Source organism: Lutra lutra, chromosome 17, assembly GCF_902655055.1.
Source record: "Lutra lutra chromosome 17, mLutLut1.2, whole genome shotgun sequence".
Lineage (NCBI taxonomy): Eukaryota > Metazoa > Chordata > Mammalia > Carnivora > Mustelidae > Lutra > Lutra lutra.
Genome location: NC_062294.1, coordinates 50,522,106 through 50,538,280, shown reverse-complemented (window position 1 = coordinate 50,538,280; position 16,175 = coordinate 50,522,106). Strand labels below are relative to the sequence as shown.

The window sequence follows — 16,175 nt, the reverse complement described above, 5'->3', positions numbered from 1 at the left end:
TGTGGGGGCTGTTGGTCTGCCTGCCATAGGGCGGGATTATTCTTCAGTGTGTGTGTGTGTGTGTGTGTGTGTGTACGCCAAGCATCGTCCCTGGCCTCCCCTGGCTAGATGACTGTAGCTCTGCCCTTGACCCCAGCTGTGATCACCAGAACACTCCCATTGCCGAATGTCTCCTAGCATCACTGTCCAGTTTGAGACCCACAGCTCTAGATTCTGCAAACCCAGAGGTGAGCAAGGCAGACAAGGGCTCACTCTCATGGATTTTCCCTTTTCACAGTCGAACCAGCACATGGATCCTATCACACTGGGAGATGCTCTGTCCCTAGTCTTTCCATTCACGTCTCCTGGTTATACCTTTGGAACCTGCCACCTATGGGTCCCGTGTAAGTGCAACCAAGGCCGGTTGGAACTTGGGGCTTTGGTGTCAGGGCAGGAGGGCCACACGGAAAGCCATCAGCACAGGGGTGACACTGGGATCTTCCCTGAGAAGTCGGAGCTCCGTGCTCCCTAATAAGTGACAAGTGTCAGCCCCTGGCTTTCGTCCTTCACATCTTGCGCCTTCTTTTCCGTGGTTCATGCATGGCGAAGCCCTAATACCTCCTCACCCTTCAACCCCATAACACTCACCCCTACACTTCTCTCTCTCATACCTCCCCTCCCCTCCTGCACATCAGCCTGCTGTGTTCATTTCCTGCTGCTGCTGGGACACATCGCCACAAATCTGGTGGGTTAAACCAACACATAGGAAAGATCTTAGCAGCTCTGGAACATAGCCATCGGACACGGGTCGCAAGGAGCTTATTTTAGCTGTTGGCAGGGCTGTGTTGCTTCTGGAAGCCCTGGGGGAGAACGCACCTGGTAACATTTTCCAGCTTCCGGAGGTGCCTGCCTTCCTCCTCAGCCGGGGCCTCTCTACCTGCAAAGCATCTTCCTCTCCCCTCTGACCTCTGTTCCCCTTGTGACCCCCCCACCCCGCACCCCTCTTTCCTTATCTGATTGGTTTCCTAGGGCTTCTGAAACAAAGAGTCACAAACCAGGTGGCTTGAGACAACAGAAGTGCAGCGTCTCATGGTTCTGGAGGTTAGAAGTTCAAAGTCGAAGTGTGGGCAGGGTTGTTCCTTGCCTCTTCTGGCTTCCAGGAGTGGCCTTGGCCGTCCCTGGCTCTTGGCTGCCTAACTGTGCTCTCTGCCTCCATTGTGTGGCCCGCCCACCCAGATAATCCCGAATAATCTCTCCACTGCCAGAAACCTTAATTTAAACATAGCTGCACGTTCTTTTTGCCATGGAGTGTAACATTTGTGGGTTCCAGGGACAAGGATGTGGGTATTTCTTGGGGGTCTGGATTCTGTGTACCACACAGCCCTCTCTCTGAGCTCCCAGCTTGGGTTGCCAGAGGCCTCCTGGATGCATCTCTCAGGATGTTCAAGGAGTTGTTTTTGGTATAAGTATATCCCAAATGTTGCATGGGACATACTGATACTAAATCTTCTTTTGTTGTTTCTCGAAATTCAGATTTAACAGGTCATCTTTATTCTGCCAGTACAACTGTGGGAGTTACCAGTAAAACTTCCCATCTTGTCACAGACCCTGTTGTTTGCCATTCCTTCCCACCAGATGGAGCCCTGGTCACACTGATGTTCACCTTGTCTACTTGGTAGGCAACCTCTAAGCTATGGGGTAATTTGTTATAACCAGTATGCTTGTTTAGTGACCCCATCCCCCTACACTGGACTGTGACATCTGTGAGGGCAGGGACAGGTCAGTAATGTCACCTCCATGGCCTGGGACACAGCCTAGCAAGGGCGTGCTTCTGGTGGGTGTTCAGAATCCTCCATTCTGGGGGCACTTGGGGGGCTCAATTGGTTAAGCATCTGCTGTGGGCTCAGGTCTTGATCTCATGGGTTCTGGGATTGAGCCCCGCATCGGGCTCCCTGCTCATTGGGGAGTCTGCTTCTCCCTCTCCCTTTGCCCTTCCCCACTGCTCATGCTTTCTCTCTCTCAAATAAATAAAATCTTAAAGAAGAAGAAGGAGGAGGAGGAGGAAGAATGGGCAAGGCCAGCCCCTGGATACTTAAGGACCATTCAAAGAGTGACACCCTCTTCCCTAACATCACCTGTCTTCAAGGGGCCCTAGAACTCAAGGCCAAAATGATGTCAGGTCTTCAGCCTTCTCTCTCCCACATGAACTCCCTTGGCATGGACAAATCGGGCTGAGTGGGAGAAACTCTGTTCTGTAGAAACTCTACCTCTAAGGGAGGGAGCAGTCAGAGGGGGAGCAGCTGCTACAGGGCCCAGAAGGCCCCTTCTGCCTTCAGTTAGGCCCCTGCTGGCCCAAAGCCCATCTCTCTTCCTAAATAGTGCAGTGAGAAAGACCAGAGGCTTTGGGGCCAGGCAGTCCCCAGTTCACAAGTCTGGTTCCAGTGCTTCCCACTTGTGTGGGCCTCTCAGAACCTCGGTCTCCTCCTCTGTAAAATGAGCACCTAATGGTTTCTCTTCCTAAGGTCGTTCATGATTTTGTCGGGGAGGAATTTGAAAAGGGTTGGGTTGGGGGTCATCTCCGCTCCGGGTGCCATGAGCTGAGGCGGCTGGAGCTGCAGGATCTATTTTCCAGATGGCTTCTTCACTCAGCGGGCGAGCTTCCGTTCCCCCGGGCGCCTTCTCATAGCGCAGTGATGCTCTTATGGCTTTAAGAGACTAAGATGGAAGCTGCTTGTCCTCTTAAAAGCTGGGTCCAGGACCAGCATCGTGTCACTTCTATCATATCCTGTTGGTCAAAGTAGTCAGGTGTTCTGGCTCAGTCGAAGAGCACCAGGAACGAAACCCGTGGTATTTGCTAGGGCTGCGCGGTATAACCGTCCACACAGCAAACTGGGAGCCCCACCCCACCCGCCTCGCAGACACAGTCTTGTTGTTCTCCCATTGACCGCCAGAGGGCGCGCTGAACGTAATATTAATAATTACCATCAGCAGGTGCGCGGACCCCACGTTGTGTTAAGTGCTTTTGTTACCCTAGTTGAGAGGAGACTTTCTTTTTTTTTTTTAAGATTCTATTTATTTATTTGACAGGCAGAGATAACAAGCAGGCAGAGGGGCAGGCAGAGACAGAGGAGGAAGCAGGATCCCTGCTGAGCGGAGAGCCAGATGCGGGGCTCGATCCCAGGACCCTGAGATCATGACCTGAGCCCAAGGCAGAGGCTTAACCCACTGAGCCACCCAGGCGCCCCGAGAGGAGACTTTCAATTATTTCGTTAAAAAACACATCTAGAGACTCCTGGGTGGCTCAGTCAGTTAAGTGTCTGCATTTGGTTCAGGTCATGATCTCGGGGTCCAGGATCGAGCCGTTCAACTGACTCTGCACAGCGAGGAGCCTGCTTTTCTTTCTGCCCCTCTCCCTTCTTGTGCTCTCTCTCTCTCTCTCTCTCTCTCACTCAAAGGTGAATAAATAAGATCTTTTTTAAAAATCTAGAAGAGCCTTGCACTTTTATTTCAACATGTTCGTGGAAGAGAAGTGATCTTTGCCTGATTTAATAAAGACCTACTGTTATTTATTCTTTAAAAAAGAGTCTATTTGACCTCATTATCACCATGGTAACAAATAATCAAGGAAAACAGCCAATCAGAAATGTAGGCTTCCGGGGGGGGGGACGGTCATTTTTCTTCAAATATTGCAACAATTTCTAAGAGAATCTCCCAGACTTTGCTCAAATTCTTCCCAAGGACAGGCTTAAATGAACAGGGAACAGAAGATATTGGTAACGGAGCCTCTTGTCTGCACAGGGAACAAGACGGATGTTTTGGGAATGGCCTCAATCCGTCACTTTCTTGAAGCTGGTTCTTTTTTCCCTCCTCCTCCCCCCCCCTCCCAGAAGTTGATTCTCTAAATGGATTTTATGACGCAAAATAGTATCTATCCCTCCCACTGCAGCTGCAGGAGAGAAGGAAATATCCATCTTGGTGTCTCTGTCTCTCAGTGTTTAAAAATTATTTTTTCAGTGGGCATGAGTTCACCTCAGCACTGGTATCGTTGATTGGCTGATCTAACAGTCACTTCCAACTCCTCTCCCATTTACTACCTCATACAAAAGAGGTGAAGAAAGCCTGCTCCCCTCTTTCCCAGACTCCCCTGCAGCCACAGGTAGGCAGTGACCCAGTTCTGGCCACTGAGTGTGCTGGCCGCTTTTGGGAAATACGTTTGCTACTGGATAAAAGAGGAGAAGCAAGAGAGGAGAGGACTGTCACCACCACTTGCCCACTCTTTGCCTGTTGTGTGAAAATGTGATGCCCGGGGCTTGGCAGCCATAATGTGATCATGAGGCAATAAACCTGGAAGCAAAAGGCAACAAGTGGAGGAATAGAAGGATAACGTACTTGACCTGCTAATTGAACCCAGAAGCCCCTTTCCTCCAAAATTTTAATTAAGAACTAAGAAATATCCATATTGTTTATGTCTGCTGTCGGTTTGGCTTTCTGTAACTTGTAGCGAAAACATTTCTGGCTGACCCATGCTGCTTTCCAAATGACACTAGAGCAGGACTCCCAAACTCAAGTATCTGCAGAGACCAGGCAGTGGTCGTGAGGGGGAGAAGTGGGTGGGACAGGGACTCTGGCAAGTAGAAACTTTGTGGGCCCCCCCACCAAGAGCGAGCCAGGACTCAGCTCAGCGGAAATGCCAGCGTGGGGTGAGGCATCTCTTGATTCCCAAAGGTTGTGAGTTAAAAATTTCAGAACATGATATGGCAACGAAGACTTGTGTGGGGCACTCTATAAGCCTCCTTGGACCTGACTCAGTTTGAGAAGGAAACATCCATGCTGGGGAGTCTTTTTCCCATCTCTGGCAAATGCAGGTGTCCTTGGGTCCTGGAGAGACCCCTCTGGTCATCGTGCAGAGAACGATCTTAGGAACAGCAGCAGCTATGGCTTCTGCAGAACACACTAAATGCCAGGCTCTCCCTCTGTAAGCTGCTATAGCCTTAGTTTACTTCTATTCGCAAAAATGTGTGAAAGCAGTAAAAACACACAGATTCATTTCTCACTCTAGAAGATTCTTCCCACTTCCAGATAAGGTGAGTTAATTCTGACAGAACTAGTAATGCTTTATTAGTTAAATATTTCCAGCTTCAGCAATGTTCTGCTTCCTATGGAAAACGTGCAATGATTGGGGCACCTGGCTGGCTCCTGCGGGAGAGCGAGGGACGCTCAATCTTGGGATTGTGAGTTCGAGTCTCAGGTTGGGTACAGAGTACTCAAAAAATTAAATCTTAAAAAAAATGTGCAATGATTAAATACAATTTCTCATCACAAACAATTTGAAACAGGATCCGTAGGAACTGTGGCCTCAGGATGGAGAGCTAACATTCCAGAAGGGATCAATGTGGAAACCAGTGGGGTCAAAATGGCATCTTGTAGACGAGCCTCCCATTCGTTCATGTGCTTCTTCAGCTAACATGGATTTTCCCCTCTGTGTCAGGCACAGTTCTAGGCAGCGGGGGTCCACACAGCGAACACATCGGACACTGGTCACTGTTTATACAGATCCTACATTCCTATAACCAGGACCTTCTCCCACCTGAGGGGGATGGGGGGGGAACCCTGTGCTCACACTGTCTCCAGTTCAGACTTTCCTACTGTTATGGGCTGAAGTGTATCTTCCCTCAAATTCACATGCTGATGTCCTAACCCCCAGGAGCTCAGGGTGTGACTATATTTGGAGAGACTGTGTTTAAAGAGGCAGTTGAGGTAATGTCTTCATTTGACGAACATCTGATCCCCTATCTTGATGAAAACACAGTCTGGTGGGGGAGACAAGACCTGGAAAGCCACATGGAAAGAGGTTTTGCCTTTGCTGCAAGGCAGTGGTGTGTTAAGATTACTCCATCGTCGCGTTCCCTGATGTTCAAAGGAAGGTACCACTCCGGAGTGTGGCCAGGCAGATGCTTGGTGTGGCTCCTGCAGGGGAAGTAGGCGCCGCCACCCCCCAAACATCAAGGTGATTGGTGACTTGCCTCGGCCCACGTCATGCGAGGGGAATGTACTGAGTGCCTCGTGGGAGCGGAAGCGACAACAGCCACTGAGTGGTCTGGCCACTTAGTCCCGCAAACCACCAGAAGACCATACCCCAACGGGAGCTGCCCCTTTGGCTTCTAGAATCCAAAAGACCCACAGCCACTGCCCTGATGTGTAATAATAGGTGTGAAAAATAAACCACCGAGATGTCAGGGTGATTGTCCCAGCGACGATGCCCGCGGTCAGGGCTCTCTAAGCTGTCAGGGAGTTGGGAAACCACGGCTGCCCCGCACCCCACAATCTCTGGCAGGTGGCAAGTAACTTGTAACTAACTGTGCATGCAAGTCAGCGATGAATGCCCTTGATTTTATAAACCGGAGAACAGATTCGGATTCTCAGAGCTGTTTCCTAGGCAACCATGCTTTCACCCACGTTCCTTGTCATGTGCTCTGGAGGGGCAGGTGCATCTGGAGGGAGGGCTGGGGAGCTTCCTGGATGAGGAGGGATTTGCAATCCTGGAGATTCAGGTTCAAAGCCAGGCTCTGACACGTGCCCATTGTGTGGGGTTGGGGGAGCCTCCAAACTTCTCAGTGCCTCAGTAAGATGGAGATTCTAGTAGTTCCAGTATATGAGGATCTAAGCACGAAGTTCTGGGGCACTTTCTTGTGCAGTGATAGATAACCAGACATGTATGAAATAATGTCTAGTGCCTACCCACAAACAGAACCTAGATTTTGTTCAGGTGGAAGACAGAGCTTCCTTGATCTTAATCAGCCCCACCCTGGTGAGGGGGTATCCATGAGGCTCAGTACTGGCCAAAGAGATATGAAAGGAGGTCTGCTGACGAATTCTGGGAGAAGGTATTCCCATCCTTAATGAGGAAAAATTTCTTGCTTTCTGCTTTCCCTTGCTTCCTGTCTTTGAACATGATGTCTGGAGTGGCTGCAGCCATCTTGTGATAATGAGGAGCAGCCAGGGAAAATTGCAGGCTCTGAAATGGACGCTGTCAAGCTGTTAAATCAATCCCAGAGTGGGGCTGGTTCAGATTCCTGCTAGAGCACAGACCAAGGATCAGGGATTCAAGTGGATCTCAGCCTTGATTGCAGGGCTTCCCAGGCTCCAATGACAAACACATCCCTGCTCTGGGTTTGAGAAACCTGGTGAGGACAGGTTTGTGCTGGGGGAGGTGATGCTGGGGCAGGAAGCCCGGTGGGGGGCATAGGCACTCATGCAGGGTGGAAAAGGGGTTGCAAATCAGTGATAGGGCTGGCCCAGGTGTTCAGGCTGAACTACAGTTATGGGGGGTGGGGCATCTGTTCTCCAACCTCAGCCAATCCCCTGCCTCCCCCCGCCATCCAGAGCACAGAGACACCAGACCAGCATGTTCAAATGTTCAACTCACTTTATTGAAGGGTCCCAGGCGACAAGTGTACCAGGAGAGGCACTTACAGCTGCTATGGGGCTCTCCCCACCCCTGGTGTCCACAGAGGCCGCTCAACCCAGGGCCATCTACTGCCCCAAGGAGGAGGGGGCTTGTTCCCCAGGCCTAGCCCCAGGCCCTTCCTGGCCTGCTCCCTGGTGATCTCAGGAACTGTCCCATGGGGGTCCCTGGAGTTCTGAGGGAGGAAGCTTCTAGAATGGTTGAGGCACGTCCCAAGTCTGCTTCTGCACCTGGGTGTCCCCAGGTGGGGCTTGCACGGTCCAGTTGTGCTGTGAGGACACCCCCAGGCCCCTGCTCCTTTCTGGAGACCTGGAGGAGGGCCCTCCCAGCACAATGGGCCTGTCACCCCCTGGGGACAGGGATTCTGGCACAGACACACACACAGCCCCAGGACGAGAGGACTTGGAGCAGCAAAAAGTGCAGAGTGCTCCGGAAGGGACATAAGGTGGGCAGTAAGGGCTGATGTCCGTTTCACCATGGGACAGGGACACCCCACGGAAGCAGCCACACTTGGGACAGCAGGTGCTGAACGCCACAGCGCCGAGCCACGCTCCTGGGAGGACCTGGGGGCTGGGCTGCAGCTCCCTCCTGGGGACATTTCCTTCCTCTCCAGCCATTCCCATTCCCAGGGCAGCTCCTACACTGGCTGGACCCGCCCCTGCCCCTCAGGGTCCCCTCTGAGGCTTGAGTCACTCAGAGGGTGAACCCGGGACCTGCCTCCTCTTATGCCCCCTGCAAGGCCACTACTGAGGGCCTGGTCAGCCCACGGGACAAGCCGCACAGCTGCTGAGACAACAGGCGTGGGTGGGGGTGGAGAGGCAACCACAGGCCTGAGGGAGGTGAGCTGCCCTGCACAGCCACCAAGGGAAGCCAGAACTCCAGAGTTCATGGGATTGCAAATGGTGGCAAATAATCCAGATTCCTGGAACTCACTGGGCAGCCCGAGGGACAGATTCAGCCTGTGGACAGTAGCAGCTGCCTGGCCTTGGCCTTGAGGAGCTGGGTCACTTGTCTCAGCTGCACCTGAGGGGGGCAGGGCTGGTGCTTTTCCACCTTCTTCTTCCTCCTCCTCTTCCTCCCTTGCCCCACCCTTCCCCACCTGTCCTCCCTCCTCTCCTAGAGGAACTCTCCCTCCCCCAGGAGCTGCCCCCTCTGCCCTTCGACTGCTGCTCTTTCTGGAATCATCTCCTCCCCCAAGCAGGGAGGATCAGCCTTCAGGCGTCCACTCCGTGCAGACACCCACGGCCCAGCTGGGTGGCCCAGGCTCCATCCCAGACCTCAGGCCCCATGAGACTGGGGCCCGGGGACAGGGGCCCACAAACGCTGGCCAGAAGCAGGTGTCTGGAAGGATGGGCGCCTCGCAGAGCTTGAAAGAATTTTCTAGCAAATCGAGCCTCCCCACCGCCCTGTGCTAACCCGGCGCCGCCCAAAGCCCAGCCCCCACGGTGGGCACCAAGACGCCGTCCCATCCCCTGGGGCTGCTGCCTCTGGGGTGCCCGCGTGTCTCTCCCTCTTTCCTGGGACCGCTCCCACCACCCGCGATGGTGGAAAGAGAGGCGCCGGGGAGGCGGGCGGCCCGCAGCGCGGCGAAGCCGGGGGTGGCGCGGCGAAGCCGGGAGGCCGCCTCTGCCGCTGGGGGCGGGGGCAGCGCCCCGGGTGCGGCCGCGCGACTCCGGGTTCCCCTAGCGGCGCTTGGGGGGCTGCCTCCCGCCGCGACGAGCCTTCCTCCCGCGGGCTGACTCGGAGCCGGGGGGCGGCTGAGCCCTGGCCTCGTCGGCCTGCACCTGGGCCCCCGCGCCCGCGCGCCCCTTCTTTTTCCCTTGCGCCGCCGCCGGGTCCCCCGCGCGTGTCTCGGGAGTGACCGCCCGCCCGCCGCGGCCTCCGCCTGCCCCTCGGCGTCTGCGGGAGCCCGACGGGCCGGGGGCCGCCGCCATGTCGCCCAGGGTCCCGGAGGCCGTGCGCGCCCGCTTGGTCCGCGCCTTCCCGGACGCCCGGCGCTCGGGTCCCGACTCCCGGCTCTCCGCCGCCTCCGCCGCCTCCGCCGCCTCCGCCGCCTCCGCCGCCGCGCCCTCCCCGGCAGCCAGCAGCGCCAGCACCTCGCCCAGCTGGCCTCCGGCGCGCCCGCCCCGCCCGTCCCGCCCGCCCTCCCGGCCGCTGTCCCCGGCCTCCGGCGTCACCCCCGCCGTGTCCCGCGCGGCCAGCAGCGCCACGAGCTCCAGGAGGCCCCCCTCGCCGTCGTCCCAGCCCGCCAGGAGGCCACGCGGCGCCCTCCTGCCGGGGGACTGGGGGTCGGGCGCGGCCAGGGCGCACACGCACTCCCGCAGGCTCCCGCCGCCCGTGGCCTTCCGCAGCACCAGGCCGTCCACCCGGCGGCCGGCCTCCTGCACCTGCACGCGGGCTCCCCCAGTGTCCTGGCACAGGACGGACAGGACCTCGCCCAGGGCATCGGTCGGGTCTGTGCGGGGGCTCCAGCCCAGGGACGCGATCACGGAAGCGATCTTCAGCAGCTCCTCGCGGGCCGAGGGGTCCGACGGGTCCGTAGAGGCCACAATGGCCACAAACTCGGGGTGGTCCAGCGCCTCGTCTCCCGGATCCCCGTTCGGCTGCGACTCGCCTTCGGGAGCGTCGCGGTAGACGGGCTCCTCGTCGCCGGCGTCTCGCACAGCAAGCAGGGCCACTAAGTCGGGGACGCGGCTCCGGCCTTCGCCGCTGCCATCCAGGCTCACGGCCTGGGGCTCCGAGGCCTCTTTCTCCGTCGGCTCTTGGTTGGCCTCCTCCGTCACCGTCACCAGGGCCAATAACTCGCGGGGCCCCTCTCCTGTGTTGGCGCGGCCCTGCAGGGCCCACTCCTTCGTGCTGAGCTCCCTCGCCGCCTGGTGCAGCGTGGCGGACAGCGCGCTCTGCGCCTCGTCCGTGCTCAGGTCGTCCTGGTCCAGCTCCTCGAGCACGATGCCCAGGCTGCCCTCGGAGGAGGCGTCAGACTCCCACCTGGCAGATGTGGGTGGCTGCTCCCGTCCCTCGGTGCTCTGGCCCCTTGGGACCCACCTGTTGCCTCTAGCTCTGTTTCTTCGAGCCCTGCGGCCCCTCCTAGGAGGTGGGCCAGCCCTCTTGGCAGTTGGCTCTGAGCCCTGGGCCTGTGTCTCCTTAGCCAGAGAGGGGAGCGTGTTCTCGGGGGCCCAGGGCCCTGTGGCCTTCGAGGGCCTGTCATCCAGCATCAGGCGTCTCATGTGCCTCAGGACTCCTGGGTCCTCCGCGGGGTCCTGACACACAACCCTCCAGACTCCGTCCTTGCCCGGGATCTCCCTGGGGACGGACGCGTGATTTATGTCCTGCACAAACTCCACCAGGGCAGCCTTGGCCTTGTGGTCCCTCGCGGCCCTGGTGTTCCATAGCCTGAATGTGCCCAGGGGCAAGAGGGCCGGCTGCAGGACAGCCTCGATGGCGGCCCGCTCCAGGCCCTCCGGGATGCCGGTGACCAGCAGCGCGCGGTGCGTGTCCACATCCAGTCCCCGGCACCAGTCCCGCAAAAGGCTCACGGCCATGGTGCCGCCTACTGGCTGGTGCCGTTGGCCGCGTGGCAGCAAGCCTGGGGCGGAGGTGGACTGCGGTTCGCTGTGCAAATCCCGCCTTAGAACAGTGTCGCAGCCTTGGAGTTCAGGTTCAGGGGAACGTGGCAAGTCTCTGGGGCCTCTGGATCAGGCTCTTGTCGCCTCTAACCAGCTGACGCAGCAGCTTGGCCTGATGCCCCCTCTCTGGGGCCGTTGGAAAATCCGCAGAGGGGCTTAGGAGTCACTTTCAGAGATGTCGCCAGCCTGGCCGCTCCGACCTTTGTCCCTGAGAATGGCCTCAGTGACGCGACCTCATCCAGGTGCAGGGGAGGGCGCCACCGTGGTCACCTGGCGCGGCAGGGGGAGGGGAGCCGGGCTCTGGCCGAGTCTGTGCGCTCACCCTCCGCTCCAGTCAGAGCAGTTGCGCCGCGACCGGGCTGCTGGGTCCTACGCCTGCGCGCCCGGGCTCGCCCCTCCCCCAGCCGGGCCTGGTCTCCGTGGTAACGCGGCCGGCTGGAGCTGGGGGTCTGTGTCGCTGGGGTCCAAGGAGCCGCTCTTAAAGGGCCTGAGGAAAGGAGGACGTGGGGCTGGGCAGTGCCACCTTCATTGATGAACCCACAAAAGCCAAATTCACGGGGGACAACGAGACATCCGTCTGGGTGACCCGACCTCATTCAAAGGATGGTGGGGGCGCGGGGCGGACTTCAGGAGAGACATGCTTCAGCGGGTTGTAATCCCCCTCCCCAGAGGACAGGTGGAGGTCAGGATAGGAGACCTAAGTCCCGGGGGTCCTGGCCTCATACAGTGTGGTCCGGAGAGAAGCCTTGTTGGGAATTGCGGGGTCACTCAGGCTTCAGCCTAGGTACACAGGCCTCAGGGTACACAGGCCCAGCTCCCGCAGACCAGGCTTCATTCTTGAGCCCATTCCAGTATCAGAAATGGCACTGCAACTAAGCTGGGTTTTGTGTGTGCCTCCTATAGGTGTAGCATCAGTAGGATCAGTCCGGGTACCGGCCGTGAGTTCCAGTTCCCGGAGAAAGCGTTTCCCCCCTCGCTGGCTGGGACAGGTGAATATCATAGCTGCTCCGAAACACACATTTGCTTTGTATCCTTTGTCCCGCCCACTCTATGCAAATCAGGCTCTGCGGTCCAGCTGCCCGGTTTCTAAGCTATTTCTACCCTTCCTGCTCCCACCGCCCCCCACCCCACTCGGAAAAGATTCCTGAGCAGTTCCAGGCCAGGTTTGCTCCTTCGTGAAATGACAATGACCATGAACCCTACCTCATAGGCCCCTGATGAGGGTTAAAGCACGTGATCCAGGAAAACACTTGGAAGAGACATTCTTTGGCCCAGAGTTGATGCTCCATAGTAGAGTGGCTATGGAAATTATTTATTGAGAACTCGTCATTATATAAGCATGTGTTAAATAAATAAGAAATCAAAACACCTTGGCTTTTTGCTCCTCTCTTTTTTTTGTCAGAAGAGAGTTTACAGCACAGTTACCATGGCAACGGGGCCTAGGGCAAACCAGACTGCTTACTCACTCCCCTACCAACCCCCACTCGTAGCTCTTCTTTTCCCTGCTTTTCTCTTCTTCTTTTTTTTTTTTAATTTTTTTTTATTTATTTATTCGACAGAGAGAGAGAGAGAGAGAGAGATCACAAGTAGGCAGAGAGGCAGGCAGAGAGAGGAGGAAGCAGGCTCACCGCTGAGCAGAGAGCCCGATGCGGGGCTCGATCCCAGGACCCTGAGATCATGACCTGAGCCGAAGGCAGAGGCTTAACCCACTGAGCCACCCAGGTACCCCTGCTTTTCTCTTGTTTTACCCTCCTGATCTGCAAATGGCTGTTACCCAAGCAAAGTTGTCGGAAATCTAATTTGAGCCCCACATGCAAGACACACATGTAGTGTTGAATTTGCCACCAGCCACCCTCAGTCAATAAAAAGAAACAGGTGAAAGTCTTTAAAAAAAAAAGGGGGGGGGGAGAGAGAGAGAGAAAGAGAATAGATTTCATGTATCCGAAAGTATACAAAATATGCTCATTTGCATATGCCATCAATATGCAACGGTTGTTAATGAGATATTACTCTATATTTCTTTATTTTTTTTTTACTTTTTTAAAGATTTTATTTATTTATTTGGTAGAGAGACAGAGCACAAGCAGGAGGAGCAGCAGGCAGAGGGAAAGGGAGAAGCAGGCTCCCCGCTGAGCAAGGAAGGACCCTTTCGAACATGACCAGAGCCAAAGGCAGACGCCCAACCGACTGAGCCACCCAGGCATCCCAACCATGCGTCTTTTTAAACATGGTTTTAATCACCGGTGACTATGTGTGCTTTCATTCTAGGGCCCCCCTCCCGGCATACTTCCTTCATAATTCCATCTGGCTTGCCCCTGTCTTAGCTCTAAATCCACATTTAGTTACGAATGGTAGGTGTGAGGATCTGTCCTCTTCATTCCCCTTTCTAGCTGCTCTCTCCCTCACAGGAAGTCCTGCTCATTCCTCTCCTGATGGGGCAGGGAACAGGACTGAGTGGGTGGGGCATGGTCCCAGAAGCCAAGTAGAGAATTAGAGATGCTCAGAAACTTCCAGAAGCAGACTGGTGTCCAGGAGCTGAAGGTCCCTATAGCTTTGCAGGAGTTCCAGAGCCCAGAATCAGAGTGGGCCTTGAACACTAAACCCCACGAGCAGATCGAATGGGCACCAGCCAGGCAGGTCAATGGGAAACCCAAATGTCCTGCCTAGCCCAGGCTGCCATCTTCCATTCCCGTAGAAACAGCTGGAAGAGGAAGGCATAGCAAATGTTTTGCACAATTCTTCTCCCACCTCCCCGTGTTTGGGCAGGGACGGTGGGGAAGCCTGAGCCTGTTTGTTAAGTGGTAACAGCACCATTGGGGCAGGGGTTCTCAGAGTGTGGTCCAGGAACCCCTAGGGGTTCCCAGAGGCAATTCAAGGGGTCCATGAGATCAACCTTGTTTTCATGAGAGTACTAACACATTATTTGCCTTTTTCACTCTCATTCTCTCACAAGTGTGCAGGGGAATCATCCAAAGGCTACCTGGAAAGCACTATTGCAACTGACTGGATGCAGAAGCAGGTACAAGGTTCCAGCACCTTCCATCAAGCCAGGCATGAAGAGGATTTGGAAGAACTTAACAATCTTTTGGGGGAAAAATATAGCTATTTAAATAAAATGTGTTCTTTACACAAACCTGTAACAAATACGCATTGCTATTCTAAAAAGAGTTTGTCAGTGAGTATTCTTTTGATTTCTTGACAGAAATTCCTCATACGGGAAATATCCATAGGTAGAATGCCCATAAACAAAATCTCTTTGGGAAGTCTTTGATCATTTTCAATAATGTAAGAGGTCCTGAGACCAAAGAGTTCGAGAACGCTGTGTTAGAGATACAACACAATGTCCCTAGGGAGCCCTCCAGATAAGATTGGGCTGGGGGTGCTGTTTCTTTCTAGCGAGTTCTAATTGAATCATGGGAGTGAAGTGCATTCCCGGGTTTGTCCTCACTCCTCTGTCTTTCTGCTCCCCTCTCTCCATCCTCGTTGCTAAGGAAACCATATCAGCGCATCCTACACACACACACACACAAAACACACACTTAACTCCCTGGTGCCTGAATCATGGTGGCTGCCTTGCCTTTCAGAACGTTTACACCCAAGGAGCTGTGGACTCCTCCTGCCTCCGGCTCCTTAAAATGCCTTTGGATCTTCAGCCGGTTGCCCAATTCTTCCCCTAGCCCGGGCAACTCTTTTCACTTTCTATTGTTCCCATGTCCTTTTATTCTCACATGTTCTTCCAAACCACGCTTTGCTGTTTGAGGTCATCAAAGCTATATCTGGGGGCGCCTGGGTGGCTCAGTGGGTTAAGCCGCTGCCTTCGGCTCAGGTCATGATCTCGGGGTCCTGGGATCGAGTCCCGCATCGGGCTCTCTGCTCAGCATGGAGCCTGCTTTCCTTCCTCTCTCTCTCTGCCTGCCTCTCTGCCTACTTGTGATCTCTCTCTGTCAAATAAATTAAAAAAAAAAAATCACATGTTCTTCCAAACCACGCTTTGCTGTTTGAGGTCATCAAAGCTATATCTGGGGGCGCCTGGGTGGCTCAGTGGGTTAAGTGTCTGCATTAGCCGCAGGTCATGATCCTGGGGTCCTGGGATGGAGCCCCATGTCAGGCATCCCTGCTCAGTTGTGAGTCTCCTTCTCCCTCTCCCTCTGCCACTGCTCACTCTCTCTCAATCTCAAATAAATACACAAAATCTTTAAAATAAAACAAAACAGGGCGCCTGGGTGGCTCAGTGGGTTAAGCCGCTGCCTTCGGCTCAGGTCATGATCTCAGGGTCCTGGGATCGAGGCCCGCATCGGGCTCTCTGCTCAGCAGGGAGCCTGCTTCCCTCTCTCTCTTTCTCTGCCTGCCTCTCCATCTGCTTGTAATCTCTCTCTGTCAAATAAATAAATAAAATCTTTAAAAAAAAAATAAAACAAAACAAAACATGGCTGCAAGTCTGTCCCCTCTAGAGGTGGGGCCCACATTATTTTCTTGAACCTGAACTTGGGCAAGCTCGTGACTTGCCCACACTGATAAAGTGTGGTGGGAGTGATGTTCTGGGTCTTCCCAGGCCAGGGATAAATGGGGTTTCCTTGAAACCCCATTGCCCTGCTGTGAGGAAGCCCAGTTCCCATGGACAGCTCACATGAGAGCACGAAAGTCTACAGCTCCTGCTAAGTCTAGTCTTCAAGTCACCCCAAACCAGGCACTAAACACATGAGAGGTCAAGCTTCTGGGTGATTCCAGACCTTTGACCTTGGAGTCACCATGGCTAAGGCCCTAGACATTGGAGAGTAGAGAGACCCTGTTCCTACTGTCCACTTTCATCATTGAAGCCATGTGCATAAACAGATGCTGTTTTTATGCCACTAAATTGTGGATGACTTGGTGCACGGCAGAAGTAACTGGCAGAGGGGCCCCTGGGTGGTTCGGTCAGTTAAGTGTCTGACTCTTGATTTTATGACCTCAGAGTCCTGGAATCCAGCCCCCTTCCCTAATCAGGCTCCCGCTCTGCTCTGCACATGCGCAGAGTTGCAGAGTTGGCTTGGCTCCCTCTCCCTCTGCTCCTCCCCCTCCCCCTGTTCCATGGACTCTCAGTCTCTCTCAAATAAATTAATAAATCT

At 54.9% G+C, this 16,175-nt stretch overlaps 1 protein-coding gene across 1 annotated transcript; it reads right to left on the bottom strand.

Moving 5' to 3' along the window:
- Positions 1–8,558: 8,558 nt before the first annotated feature.
- PNMA8B (PNMA family member 8B) lies at positions 8,559–11,426 on the bottom strand. The gene has a single exon (XM_047711584.1). It carries the CDS (start codon positions 10,984–10,986, stop codon positions 9,127–9,129), a length of 1,860 nt encoding a protein of 619 aa, XP_047567540.1. The 5' UTR covers positions 10,987–11,426; the 3' UTR covers positions 8,559–9,126.
- Between the last annotated feature and the right edge of the window lie 4,749 nt (positions 11,427–16,175).

Coding starts and splice junctions, on each gene's coding strand:
- PNMA8B (XM_047711584.1), bottom strand. CDS start 10,986: ATGGCCGTGAGCCTTTTGCGGGACTGGTGCCGGGGACTGGATGTGGAC.